The following is a 14,663-nucleotide window of genomic DNA, read 5'->3' on the forward strand; positions in this document are numbered from 1 at the left end:
ACAAGGAGATTCTGTGATTCAAAGAGAGATGTGATTCAATATGTCCACTTATCTGGTCAATAGATGTGTTTTCTGCTTGTGTAGAAAATACCCAACTGACATTTTTTACACAACATGACAGACCAGTCTAGATGAGGGTTATGGCTGAGTAACCAGTTAAATCCTAGGACCATGGTGGCCAGAGATGGTAGGTTCTACAGGTTTGGCCCTAAGCATGATTCTGTGAAGAGGCTTACCATCTAAAGGCCTGGTTATCCTCCCTCAGCAGTGAGTCACAATGAGCTTGTTGCAGATATTTTTGATTTATGCCCAATATTGAAGCGTGGTCTGCGCTGTTATTCCACGCCACAACATCAGAGGGCCAATCAGGAACATTAAACATTAACGGGAGCAGACGGGAGCGGGAGCAAACCAATAGTAACTTCCGCTCTGAGTTTTTCACCAGCGCTCAAAAACAACAAGAATGGCAGTGGTGCAGGAGCGGGAGTCATTCTGAATGGGAGCGGGATGGGAGTGGGAGTAATTTCACCAGGAGTGGGACGGGACAGGATTTAGATTTCTACTCTGGCCCGGGATCGGGACGGGACACCATTTTTTTCTGCGGGAGTGGGACGGGACAGGAGTGAAAATCCACTCCCGTGTCAGTCTCTAGTCTAGATACTGCCGAGGCGGTGAGGAAGTAGGGGCGAGTTTGTGCGACAACGGAGGGACATGAGGGCCAAAAAGAGCGGGGATCCAGGTAGAAAAAGGGTCAGAGCGTTCTCGCGCACCTCGTTCTTCTAGCTGGTCCATCTTCACCAGTCGTTTTCCAAAATGGCGGTCATGCAAACAAAACAAGCCGGTAAGATACCAAACAGGACATATGCATAGAGTAGAGCTGATGTAGAGTTGAGGGGGCGGGGACGTCTCCGCGTTCAATGCAAAACCTACGCAGACGACCTGGTTTCGAAGTATAAATCAACCTTAAAGGAATAGTACACCCAAAACATGATTAGCCTTCATTTTCTACTCACCTCCATGCTGAACAACACTCTGGAGTACTTTTTTGATATCTCAAATGCATCTGGAGATCTGGGAGGCTTCTTGCTGTCTGCTGACATTCAAATAATGGAGGTCCATGGCGCCCGAGACAGAAAGGTCCATAAAAGTCCACAAAAACGTGTCAATATTCCTCCATACTGCTCGTCCAATGTAATCCAAGTGTCCTGAGTGGGTAGCATCCAGAATTTACTCGAAACGAAGTCATTTAGAATGTTTTTAGAGCATAAACAGTAGTGTATAGGATTTCCTAATAGCGCCCCCATGCGCGCTCACGATTCTACGGAAGCCGGCAGACCAAACCGGAAGGAAGTGCGCATTCAGCGTCTGGTCTGCCGATAATGCAAGCGTAGAAGAAGAAATGTGCTGTTTACCTGTGCAAAGAAAGAAACAACGAAAGAAAAATGTCTGAGGACTTCAATGTTGAGGAAGAGCATGAGTTCTTTGCCGAGCTGAATGCGCTGGTTTGGTCTGCCGGCTTCCGTAGAATCGTGAGCGCGCATGGGGGCGCTATTAGGAAATCCTATACACTACTGTTTAGGCTCTAAAACGTTCTAAATGACTTCGTTTCGAGTAAATTCTGGATGCTACCCACTCAGGACACTTGGAATACATTGGACGAGCAGTATGGAGGAATATTGACAAGTTTTTGTGGACTTTTGTGGACCTTTCTGTCTCAGGCACCATAGACCTCCATTATTTGAATGTCAGCAGACAGCAAGAAGTCTCCCAGATCTCCAGATGCATTTGAGATATCAAAAAAGTACTCCAGAGTGTTGTTCAGCATGGAGGTGAGTAGAAAATGAAGGCTAATCATGTTTTGGGTGTACTATTCCTTTAAGGCCAAGAGGAGCAAGGCTGTTGTTGTCGGAAATTTTAGATATCTCTAATTTCATATATTGATTTATGCTTTTAACTCACTATAAAAGTTTTTCACTTAGTCTGTTTCACCTGCAAAGCCACACAATTCCTGAGTGAGGGGTGTTTGAGGACAAGACATACTTCTTCCCATAACAAGCCAGATCCTTTGTCAAGGTTTATTCATAACATGTTACTGTTTAACCAAAGTGTCTGTAATTGGTTTTGACTCTGATTACTTTCAATTATTCTAAATAAGGGGGAAGGAACGCTGTCCAGATCACAACAGGGCTGATTACCATGCAGGGAAAAGCAGTGCTTTTAGGGGCTAGACAGTTTGCCAGAATCTCTTTGAGGCAAACCAATAGTTTTTCTCCATGGCCTCTCCAAACTCCTCTCAGGTCAGAGTTTTTGTGTCTGTGACGGCCCGGGAAGCAGCACCATACCTGCTTGCTGGTTAAGGAGTCCTGCAAGCCAGCCAGGCTTGAAGGGACCCTTCATCAGCTTAATAGTCTCCCTTACTGCCGGTGTGCATTACCCGGTTCGGGAATTGTCGCCACGACAGGCACCACAGACCTTCCAGCCACAGCCAGGGGCAGCCGTATTAGCATCGGAGACTGAGGCCCCGTCCACACGAAGTCAAAACGAACATGAAACGCTAATATTTTCCAGAACATTTGTCTTAAAGACGGAGACGTAAAATAAATGTGATCGTCCACACGAATGCATGAAAACGCTGCAAAATGTATGCCAGGCCTGTAAGTGGCGCTGTGGTGCCAAAGCAAAAATAGACGACTAAATGTTGGGCATGCGCACTAATATTTATTCATGGTTGCCCTGCGGGTCTATTTTCTTGGTTCAGTCAAATTCAGGTGCTGAACTATGTCGTCGATATTGCTCTGTTCTTCCTAGAGATATTCCAGAAGAAGAAGATTCTGTTGTAAGCCCGACAGCAGGGTGAGTAGCATGAGCAGCAACCATTCAACACAGTACGGCGCCATTGTTGTTGTGATACTGTGTCGCGCATGCGTGTTTAGAGGCGACGCTATGACGCATGCGTGTAAAGAAAAATATGCGGTTAGAGCTTAAAGATGGAAACGCGAAAAGGCCGTTTCAAAATCTTCCCACTCTGAAGGCTTAATAAAAAAAAGATCGTTTACAGACCCCCGAAACGCCGGCTTCGTATGGATGAGAGGCTGGTTTGGTGAAAAATTTGTGCGTTTAGGCCAGGGTTTGACTTCGTGTGGACGGGGCCTAATTTTCAGCCACTTTGTCACTCAGTTCAGAGAACTGTTTACTCGTTAAAGGATAATTCCTGAAATCTTTCAGTATGGATCCAGAAATCTTTAGCTTTGTTTAGGAAAAGCCATCATCCACTTGTTCAAACCCAAGCAGGAGGAGTGGTGGCCTAGTGGTTGGAGCGTTGTGCTTCGGTCCCTGAGGAAGACCCTTAACCCCACACTGCTCCCCGGGCGTCGCACAATGGCAGCCCACTGATCCCCAAGGGGAGGGGTTAAATGTAGAGTTCATTTCGTTGCTCTGTACTTGTGACAGTATATTTCAGGTATTTTTACAAAATGCTGTTGTGGTTAATTTATACTACATTTTGAAGTCTGAATTTATATCGTGTTTTTACAGCCGTTCTTCTGTTGAGCTGTGATGGGGACCAGTGGGATCATTAGCACCTTCAAAGCAGCCCAAATGTTTCTAATCCTTCCTAAGATGTGTTCGTCCAGAAAATCCCGTCTCTGACGTCCACAGACGATTCCTCAGACCTTCTACATGGAGTTCACACTCTGAACTGAACTGAGGGACCTTATATTGACTGATGTCCCCCTCCTGATAGTGTCCACACAGCTGTAAAGACCTTCTGGACCAACTGGAAGGAAGAAAGTTGGGCACTGATATCTTTATGTTGATTTTTTATTTTTTTTTCCCTGCAGCAACTGATTTCTTGCTCCCTCTAACTGGTAGTCTGGAAGAGTCTCCCTCTGGGAAGTCTGACGCCCGCAGACTAAGCCCAGCCGGCTGTTGAGGAGTGGACCTCAGAACCAGGGGGACCAGGTCTGAGATCACACCCCAGGCGTTGCTGCTCTTCTCTGGTTTTTAATTTTTTTCAAGGTTTTAGAACCGCTGCATTGAATTAAATCCACCTGTTTGCCAACAAATAAACAAACAGCCTGTTTAATCAGTGCAAAAACTTTATTAAAACTGTAAACTTCCAAATAAGGTGGGCAGCGTGGCCGGCTTGGGGTGGGGCTTGTAGCCGATCCGCTCATTGATGAGCTCCGTTCTGGAGGCGGCCGTGGAAGAAGCAGAAGCTCCGCCCCCAATCATATCCACACCAATCACAGAAGCTCCAGCTCCTGACCCCGCCTCCTCCCGCTGTCGTTTCCTGGCCTGGAGAGAAAGCAGACGGACATGTTGGTATAGACGGCGCGGTCCGGATCAGAACATTACGGGTCGGTGGGGATAAAGCCATCGGCTAAAACCTCAAGCTCCTTTTTAACGCTCTCAAATTCCTCTGTGTCATCGATTTTCAGCTCCAAACGGGTCGGTTTCCTCCTCAGCATCTTCTCACCGATTGGTCTCCACCTGAAATAAATAAATCAGGCTAATCAAAGACGATTTATGTTCCTGAAATCTATGTCAGCAGGAAAAATCCTTCAAGGTTAGATGATTTAGGCTTCTGTAGCCACTAGATGTCACTGATGAGCTGCTCCTCACTGATTGGTCAGGACTGATGGGAATAAAGGTTCATTTAAAGACCCTACAGTCACAACAGGATTCAGGCTGAAACTGATATTTAAATTAAGCTGCCTATAATGTGGGATTATATCATAATCTGGTTTAACATGTATTATCTTTAATATTTAAAGTCGTAGGGAAGCGGCTGTTCCAACCGTTGCATTTCCGAATTCTCCCAAGTCGTGCCCGACTTTACAAGAGTGAATAAAGTGAATGTGATTGGTCAATTATCAAGGGGGCGGGATTGTTGTGGCGAAAGATTCGCAATCAAGCTTGGTTGAGGCCAGTTTGTCAGAAGCATCTTGCTAACCAGTTAGCAACTTAGTGCTAGCAGGTTCCCAATGGGAAATTCCATTGGGACCAAGTAGCACTAAATTGGTGACTTAGAAACGACGCTGTCAAGGAACGCTATGGACAGAGGAAACATGCAAGAGGAGGAGAGTTTAGTGTCGGAGGTTGTGGATGAGTCTCCTCCGTCATACATTTTTTATTTAGAGGAGGAAAGCGGGGACGAAGATGTTGTGGAAGAGGACGCCAGGGCGGCAGAAGCTTGGTTTGGTGTAGTAGGCTTCCAGCCGTACATGTTTGAGCCCTTGCCTTGCAACGCTGCCAGTTCTGTTAGCTCTACGCCTGCCGAAGACACAGACGTCCATCCCCGTGAACACTGGGACGCAACTCATTGGGAAAGGAAAGGATTCTGATTTCAACCGTTGCGTATATTAGCTGCGACTAGGGCTGCAACTAACGATTATTTTAAAAATCGATGAATCGGCCAATTATTTTTTCGATTAATCGATGAATCGGACAAAAAATATTTTTCATATTAACCTCTTTATTCCAAAATAAACATTTTAGACAGAGCAAACAAGCACACAAGTACAGGTTGCTCATTAACTGTACTGGTGCAATATGAAAAATAAATGTTTGTGTTAAAACTACGCAAACTTACATGAGAAATGTAGCTGTACATCCACAAAATATAGGCTACTTTGTTTCATAAAGCGCAAAAAAAGACATTTTTGTTTTTAAAAGCCGAAAGATTGTGGCGAAAGATTCGCAATCAAGCTTGGTTGTGGCCAGTTTGTCAGAAGCATCTTGCTAACCAGTTAGCAACTTAGTGCTAGCAGGTTCCCAATGGGAAATTCCATTGGGACCAAGTAGCACTAAATTGGTGACTTAGAAACGACGCTGTCAAGGAACGCTATGGACAGAGGAAACATGCAAGAGGAGGAGAGTTTAGTGTCGGAGGTCGTGGATGAGTCTCCTCCGTCATACATTTTTTATTTAGAGGAGGAAAGCGGGGACGAAGATGTTGTGGAAGAGGACGCCAGGGCGGCAGAAGCTTGGTTTGGTGTAGTAGGCTTCCAGCCGTACATGTTTGAGCCCTTGCTTCGCAACGCTGCCAGTTCTGTTAGCTCTACGCCTGCCGAAGACACAGACGTCCATCCCCGTGAACACTGGGACGCAACTCATTGGGAAAGGAAAGGATTCTGATTTCAACCGTTGCGTATATTAGCTGCGACTAGGGCTGCAACTAACGATTATTTTAAAAATCGATGAATCGGCCAATTATTTTTTAGATTAATCGATGAATCGGACAAAAAATATTTTTCATATTAACCTCTTTATTCCAAAATAAACATTTTAGACAGAGCAAACAAGCACACAAGTACAGGTTGCTCATTAACTGTACTGGTGCAATATGAAAAATAAATGTTTGTGTTAAAACTACGCAAACTTACATGAGAAATGTAGCTGTACATCCACAAAATATAGGCTACTTTGTTTCATAAAGCGCAAAAAAAGACATTTTTGTTTTTAAAAGCCGAAAGATTGTGGCGAAAGATTCGCAATCAAGCTTGGTTGTGGCCAGTTTGTCAGAAGCATCTTGCTAACCAGTTAGCAACTTAGTGCTAGCAGGTTCCCAATGGGAAATTCCATTGGGACCAAGTAGCACTAAATTGGTGACTTAGAAACGACGCTGTCAAGGAACGCTATGGACAGAGGAAACATGCAAGAGGAGGAGAGTTTAGTGTCGGAGGTCGTGGATGAGTCTCCTCCGTCATACATTTTTTATTTAGAGGAGGAAAGCGGGGACGAAGATGTTGTGGAAGAGGACGCCAGGGCGGCAGAAGCTTGGTTTGGTGTAGTAGGCTTCCAGCCGTACATGTTTGAGCCCTTGCTTCGCAACGCTGCCAGTTCTGTTAGCTCTACGCCTGCCGAAGACACAGACGTCCATCCCCGTGAACACTGGGACGCAACTCATTGGGAAAGGAAAGGATTCTGATTTCAACCGTTGCGTATATTAGCTGCGACTAGGGCTGCAACTAACGATTATTTTAAAAATCGATGAATCGGCCAATTATTTTTTAGATTAATCGATGAATCGGACAAAAAATATTTTTCATATTAACCTCTTTATTCCAAAATAAACATTTTAGACAGAGCAAACAAGCACACAAGTACAGGTTGCTCATTAACTGTACTGGTGCAATATGAAAAATAAATGTTTGTGTTAAAACTACGCAAACTTACATGAGAAATGTAGCTGTACATCCACAAAATATAGGCTACTTTGTTTCATAAAGCGCAAAAAAAGACATTTTTGTTTTTAAAAGCCGAAAGATTGTGGCGAAAGATTCGCAATCAAGCTTGGTTGTGGCCAGTTTGTCAGAAGCATCTTGCTAACCAGTTAGCAACTTAGTGCTAGCAGGTTCCCAATGGGAAATTCCATTGGGACCAAGTAGCACTAAATTGGTGACTTAGAAACGACGCTGTCAAGGAACGCTATGGACAGCGGAAACATGCAAGAGGAGGAGAGTTTAGTGTCGGAGGTCGTGGATGAGTCTCCTCCGTCATACATTTTTTATTTAGAGGAGGAAAGCGGGGACGAAGATGTTGTGGAAGAGGACGCCAGGGCGGCAGAAGCTTGGTTTGGTGTAGAAGGCTTCCAGCCGTACATGTTTGAGCCCTTGCCTCGCAACGCTGCCAGTTCTGTTAGCTCTACGCCTGCCGAAGACAAATGTTTGTGTTAAAACTACGCAAACTTACATGAGAAATGTAGCTGTACATCCACAAAATATAGGCTACTTTGTTTCATAAAGCGCAAAAAAAGACATTTTTGTTTTTAAAAGCCCCTAAGGGGTTCAAACAATAGGCCCCCCCATTTCAACAAATGAGTTTTTTTTAGACTAGAAGAGTTCTGCCTTTTAAGACAGGAAAGTATAGCAGTTAAAGTTGCTACTTGAGAAAATACTGAACCATAGAGATAAAAATAGCCCTGTGATTCAAATTTTAAAGTGTATTTTAAATAAAAATGAGAGAACTAGGGGTGCTAAAAAACACATCCTCCAAAGACAGATATTTACATGGGAATGTGGCAGATAATTAATTGACATATTACTGATCTTGCTGGATTTTATTCTGCTTTACTTCCATAAATTGCAGGATCTTCTTTACTTTATCTTTGCCAGAAGATTTAAACTTCAAAAGCCTTGCCCTAATAATTTGCAAGTTAATTTATTTATAAAGGCTATTTTCATTATTGTGATCAATTTGCGCCGTCAATCCCGGTGCATGCGCGCTTCATTTGCAGTCTGGACGCTGAGGGTAAACATCCTGCGGCTCTGACTGCAGCGCTGAGAGGGACTCCTGCGGGAGAGCGGGGTTGGGATGGGGGAGGCGCCCCGCGGCAGAGTAGGAACGATACATGCTTTCACGTAAGAGTCTCCAAAAGCCGCCAGTGACACCGTAAAAAGTCGGCAGATTTGTCGCTAGTCGCTTTTTTGAAAAATAGTCACTGGAGGGGTCTGAAAAGTCGCTAAATATAGCGACAAAGTCGCTGAGTTGGCAACACTGCGCACCTGCAGCGCTGGCTCGCTCTGCCGTAATTTTTTTTTCTTCCCCCGTTTCAGTCAAGTGGCAGTGATGACGGCGTCGGCGGATGACGCATTAATCGCGCGACACAACTAATCGATGATGAAATTCGTTGCCAACGCTTTTAAAAGTCGATTTTTATCGATTTTATCGATTCGTTGTTGCAGCCCTAGCTGCGACATATGAATCAAGATGCTATGACCGAAAAAAATGTGATTGACAGATGACCGTTGATTTATGATTGGCCGAATTTAGGTGTTCAGGCTGACGTAGAACTAACTGGCCTGCAGAAGATAACGGGGGAAAAAAAGTTTTTAAAACAGGGTTTTTTTTAAACCACAAATTTTCTAACTTTTGGGACAATATCATCTCATAAAGAGCACATTTATATACATGTTTAAGCCAGAATGATTTGACATTTAAATACCCCGCCCTGTTAATAATCGACCTATCACATTCACTTTATTAACCCGTGTAAAGTCGTGCACCACTCTGAAGTATTTGGAAATGCAACCATTGGAACAGCCGCTTCCCTACGACTTTAACTCACTACATTTTCTCAGCAGCTTGCCGAAAACTGCAATGATTACATGAGGAACGTTTACAAAACAATTAATGACCATCACATTAAGAGATGCTGAAAGCCATCTTGCGAGGGGCAACAGAAACATGAAGCAAACGGCTTTCATCCTGAAGGTCCAGACAGCAGAGACTGAGGGGGGGGCAAACTAACAGTCGGAATAACATCTGGACATCTTTTCACCAAAATAAACTTCAAAGGAGCGCCTCATCCATATAAATTGAACTAATATTTTATGGATAGGTGTGTTGCACATGAGCTGAGGTATCTTACCTGGGGCTAAGCCCCCCAAATATAGGATCCTAAACTCGGCCCTGGGCCTAAAGCTACTATAAGCTCATAGTTTAGACTATTTTAACCGTGGATGAAGCTACATATTATTAAGCCGGTTTCCTGTCAGCATGTAGTCAAAACAAACCCACTGATTTAATAAAAACCTAATCGGAACCAGCATCCTTCAGCCCATCTATTCGCAGTGTTTTTGATCAGGCAACGCTGCGGACACCTAAGGCTCTAAATGCGGACTGACTCCGGTTCGCTCGAGCCACCGCTGTTTGTTCTGACTGGTTTCACTGGTATCCTCAGAGGGTGGGATCAGATAGACCTCAAACCGTCACACTCACCTGGTTTTTGACCGACTAGTTAGCTGCTTTCTCTGCTTTCAGCGGGTAAACACAGACCGGAAGAAGAACATCTGACCCGGAAACCGACTCTACATCCGGTTGGTTCAGAGCGCAATAGCTTCGTTCTCCTCCAGCGGTGAGTTTAATAAACAAACTAATGGAACCATTTGACCACAGGACAGCGAAGGACCGTCTCTTATAAGCATATGTGCAAGAACCGAGAATTTCCAGAGATAAAGCTAAATTCGTATAAACGAAAAGTTTACGGTGCGCGTTTTTACGAGGAAACACGGTAAAAGCGTCGCCTTCAAAATAAGGATATTTTTCCGTGTTTTCAATAAGGCTTCCAAAATGGAAAATGTACAATTTAAACGTAATATCATACAGATCATTTAATCAAAAATTAACAGGAAGAGACAAATATTTACACCAGACCACTTATGGTGTGTAGCAAATGGCTTTTAGAACCTTTTTCCCATAAAGTATGTAATGATTCATCGTGATGGTTAAAATCTACTTCAAATTCTTGAAGATATTTGTGAATCAATTTAGTAAAATAGATCTGAAATTTTGACGTATTTCATGGATATAATTATTAAACATGGCGTTTTATTTGAATGTAATCATCACAAAACAAAACAAAAAAAACCTCCCTATTTGGTCTTTTAGTCTGAAGGCGTCTCTTAGACCGGATACCGTAATGGCGTGTATAGTTGAGCACATTGAAACCGCTCGTGGAGTGAAAGGAAAGGAAGGCCTCGCGGGAGATGGTTTAAAATGAGTAAAAACTAAAAGATAAACCTTCATTTAAACCGAGTCTTGGTTCTGGATTTAGCAGAATTCACTGGATCCAAAATCCAGGTTAGAAACTCTTCTAATTCAATTCTAACTTTGACTAATTCTCCTTTACGGTCTGAAACTCTCATATACACTGCAAAAACGATCTAGAAATAAGTCATAATGTCTTAATTAAGTGTATTTAGCCTTAATTTGAGTAGGTAATTAAGATGATTTGTCAATGGAATGAGCATTTTTACTCGTGAAACAAGATAATTAGATTGTATACTAATTATATATAATCACACAATGAAATATCTGTTTTTTCTTAAATGTAAATTGTCTGGTTCCTTTGGCAAAGTTTCTCACTTACTCAATTCAACAAAAAATGCACTTATTTTAAGAAAAAATGACTTGTCTAGATTTTGTTTTGTTTTTTTCCAGTGTAGACCTTTTCTATCAGACCCGGTTCTGGAGTTTAGTTTGACCAAACAGTAAAAGCTCTAAAACAAGAATAAAAAGTTGGATCAGCAGAAGAACACCATAGTTTTCCTTTCATGGATCCCCTGAAGGTTGTGTGGCTCATTGAGCAGTTAACGTCGGATTATTTCCTCAGAATCCAGAACCTTTAATCCAGAATCAGGGTCAGTCTGGTTTAAATAAGCCTGACCGAGGCTCCGTTTAGGTCCAGAGTTCCAGCTGCTGGTCCTGAGCAGAGATCAGCTGATCTGGACTCTGAAGGTTTTTAATAATGCAGATCTGTGGCTTCTTACTGGTTAAACAGGAGTTTCTGTGTTTCCAGGAGCTGCTGCAGCCTCATTCGTCCTACGGTGATCTGCTGCAATCATTTAAAGGAACAAGGTTAGTGATTTATGCAGGGGGGGTTTTATTTAAGGCTCTTATTTGGTCCAGGATCCAAGGAGAACTCAGGCTTCAGGACAGCGGTGTTCTGTCAGAGCAGCATCCCTACAGTCAATACCTGTTTATCCCTTTAGTTTTATACAAAAAAAAAACATTAAACTACCTCAGCAGGCATGTATCCATCTATTCATGTACAAAAAAAAACGATTTAATTACTTACTTTTTGGTGTTTTTCGAAGAGTATGGCAGGGCTGCTGGAAGTACTTGTGAACAGGGGGTGATGTTTTGTTTTGTTTTTTTATTTTTTGACAAAAGGCCTCTGAGCCTATTGGCCTATTGAAAAGGCAATTAAATAATTTAATAGATTGAGATTCACTACTTTATTTTCATATATACTTCAGTGAGTGCAACCAGGGTCTGTAACATCGAGACATCATCAGTTCTCAGGTGAATATATGTGTTAATTAAACTCGACAACAACATTATAACAAGGTAGAATTGGTCAGCTTGCATTAAATTCTATTCAGTTTATTTCTATAGCACCAATTCACATCATGTCATCTCAGGTCACTTTCCAGTTCACCAGATCATCCGGTCAGATTGATTCAAAGTTTTCTATCTAAGGAAAACCAGCTGATTGCATCGACTCATTGACTCTTCAGCAATCCCTCACACTAAGCATGCTTGTAGCGACAGTGGAGAGGAAAAACAATAATTTTTCATCTCGATCACTGAGTCTGGGAGCGGCCATTTTTGCCCAAATATAGTAGCCCCTCCCTCCTGCCATCTTCCAGCAGTGACGTCACGGTGCGGTAAGCCTAGCGCCATTTTCCGCGCTTTACAAGCTAAATCAATGGGAACTACTTGACACATCTGCAATCAACAACAATTATTGAAGATTTCCAGAGGACTTCACCATTGAAATTCACCAGAGCTATAGTGAAACTGACAATGCCCACGTGCATGGCAGCTGGATGCTGGAATACATCGGGTAAAAGTGGAAAAAAGAGTTATTCCACCTTTCTGATTCCTGATCCTCCACGGACGGGTTGGTCGTTGGATCGCCAACTTGAAGAGGGAGGATTTGCCATCGAACTTCTGTCCAGAGAAAAAACCCGTAATATGTAGCCAACATTTGGAAGAAGAATGTTTTTAAGATGACTTGGATAATAGCGCATTGTGACAAACACCAGATACAGCACTGGGACTTGATCAACAGCCGATACCGCACCGTGACGTCACTAACCAGTAGGTGGCAGTAGTGTTCTTTGACAAACATGGATGCCTCCAGTAAAGCACATTCACATGAAAATTACTCTGAATTAAAAACACTGATCATTTATTGAACAGGATGGAATCATTTCATATTTGAAGAACTTTTAGAAGTTTGAATTCTGAACATGAGCGGACTTTTCCTTTAAGAACAGAGTCTCTGTGAAAGAACAGATCAGATTTTATCCTCCTGACTGATTGTTTCTCTATAATAGAGGCGTTTGAAGTCGTGTTTGTTCAGATTTTATCCAACTGATGATGATTTGTGTCTTTGGTTTTTGAATCTCAATCTATTGAGTTCAGACTAATTTGTACCCATATCATCCCGTTGGTTTTAGGTTTGGAACCGATCAATTACTCCATTACTGGGGTCTGTTCACCGGCTTTGGACCAATCAGACAGTTTGCCAGTCTAATAGGATCATTGTTTCTGTCAGCGGACCCTCTTTTGGTTCCTATTGATCGGACTTAGACCAGATCTGTTGAATCCTTCCTCAGTCCGCTGTAGCTACCAGATCTGCTCGGGGCCCCGCCCCTTCTTATGACGTCAACATATGGCAACTCCACTCGGACAAACTGTATTGCACCAATTCCTTACGGATCAAATCTCTTTTGGAGTCTTAACATATTAGGGATGCACGATATAATCGGCCCCCTATCGGTATCGGCCTTAAAACTGAATATCGGACATCGGCCACCCCACCGATATTTAACCCGATATCTGATCAGCTTCTGAGTTTCTAAAGTCTAAAAAAATAAATAAATAAAGAAATACTACTTCTTCTTCTTCCTCAAAAACTTCTTTTTTACAGACTTAAAAACTTCTAAAGACGAGGGAAAAAATATTGATACATTAAAATATCCCAATATCTTCATATGCTGATATATTGCCATTTAAAAACACCATATCAATCTCTTTTACTAATGAAATATTGCTATATGTCATCGTTTTGCTACGAAATCCCCCGAAAATTCACCAAATGTTGCCATATTTTTATATGTTGACATATTGACGCGGTATCGATCTATTTTACTAACAAAATCTCACAATAATTTGCAAAATATCACGAGAATTTGTAACAGAACGATGAAATTTCACCAGATTTTGAAAGTAAAATAGATCGATACTGCGTTTTTAAAAATCTACAGGTGCTGGTCATAAAATTAGAATATCATGAAAAAGTAGATTGATTTCAGTAATTCCATTTAAAAAGTGAAACTTGTATATTATATTCATACATTACATACAAACTCATATATTTCAGATGTTTATTTTGTTTAATTTTGATGATTACAAATGACAACAAATGAAAATCTCAAATTCATCATATCAGAAAATTAGAATATTGTGAAAAGGTTCAAAATTGATGGCCCCTGGTGCCACACTCTAATCAGCTAATTAACTCAAACCACCTGCAAAAGCCTTTAAATGGTCTTTCAGTCTAGTTCTATAGGCTACACAATCATGGGGAAGACTGCTGACTTGACAGTTGTCCAAAAGACGACCATCGACACCTTGCACAAGGAGGGCAAGACACAAAAGGTCATCGCTAAAGAGGCTGGCTGTTCACAGAGCTCAGTGTCCAAGCACATTAATAGAGAGGCGAAGGGAAGGAAAAGATGTGGTCGAAAAAAGTGTACAAGCAAGAGAGATAACCGCACCCTGGAGAGGATTGTGAAACAAAACCCATTCAAAAATGTGGGGGAGATTCACAAAGAGTGGACTGCAGCTGGAGTGAGTGCTTCAAGAACCACCACACACAGACGTATGAAAGACATGGGTTTCTGCTGTCGCATTCCTTGTGTCAAGCCACTCTTGAACCACAGACAGCGTCAGAAGCGTCTTGCCTGGGCTAAAGAGAAACAGGACTGGACTGCTGGTGAGTGGTCCAAAGTCATGTTCTCTGATGAAAGTAAATTTTGCATTTCCTTTGGAAATCAAGGTCCCAGAGTCTGGAGGAAAAGAAGAGAGGCACTTCATCCACGTTGCTTGAAGTCCAGTGTAAAGTTTCCACAGTCAGTGATGGTTTG

The 14,663-nt window shown here is 42.4% G+C and overlaps 1 protein-coding gene and 1 long non-coding RNA gene across 2 annotated transcripts; one reads left to right on the plus strand and one right to left on the minus strand.

Moving 5' to 3' along the window:
- Window positions 1–4,079: 4,079 nt before the first annotated feature.
- Window positions 4,080–9,872, minus strand: cdc26 (cell division cycle 26 homolog). Its single transcript, XM_038272001.1, has 3 exons — window positions 9,724–9,872; window positions 4,389–4,491; window positions 4,080–4,296 (listed from the first exon to the last, which is right to left on the minus strand). The coding sequence occupies exons 2-3, from the start codon at window positions 4,467–4,469 to the stop codon at window positions 4,102–4,104; spliced, it is 276 nt and encodes a 91-aa protein (XP_038127929.1). The 5' UTR covers window positions 4,470–4,491; window positions 9,724–9,872; the 3' UTR covers window positions 4,080–4,101.
- A 563-nt stretch (window positions 9,873–10,435) lies between these two features.
- On the plus strand, window positions 10,436–11,513 carry LOC119774449. The gene is made up of 2 exons (XR_005279535.1): window positions 10,436–10,584; window positions 11,303–11,513. It is a non-coding gene; the product is annotated as an uncharacterized LOC119774449 (long non-coding RNA).
- The last annotated feature ends 3,150 nt before the right edge of the window (window positions 11,514–14,663 follow it).

The sequence above is a fragment of the Cyprinodon tularosa genome, unplaced genomic scaffold (assembly GCF_016077235.1).
Source record: "Cyprinodon tularosa strain WSP-4 unplaced genomic scaffold, ASM1607723v1 ctg813, whole genome shotgun sequence".
NCBI lineage: Eukaryota > Metazoa > Chordata > Actinopteri > Cyprinodontiformes > Cyprinodontidae > Cyprinodon > Cyprinodon tularosa.

Coding starts and splice junctions, on each gene's coding strand:
- cdc26 (XM_038272001.1), bottom strand. CDS start 4,469: ATGCTGAGGAGGAAACCGACCCGTTTGGAGCTGAAAATCGATGACACA. Junction 4,297..4,388: donor GCGTTAAAAAGGAGCTTGAG/GTTTTAGCCGAT, acceptor CTTTCTCTCCAG/GCCAGGAAACGACAGCGGGA.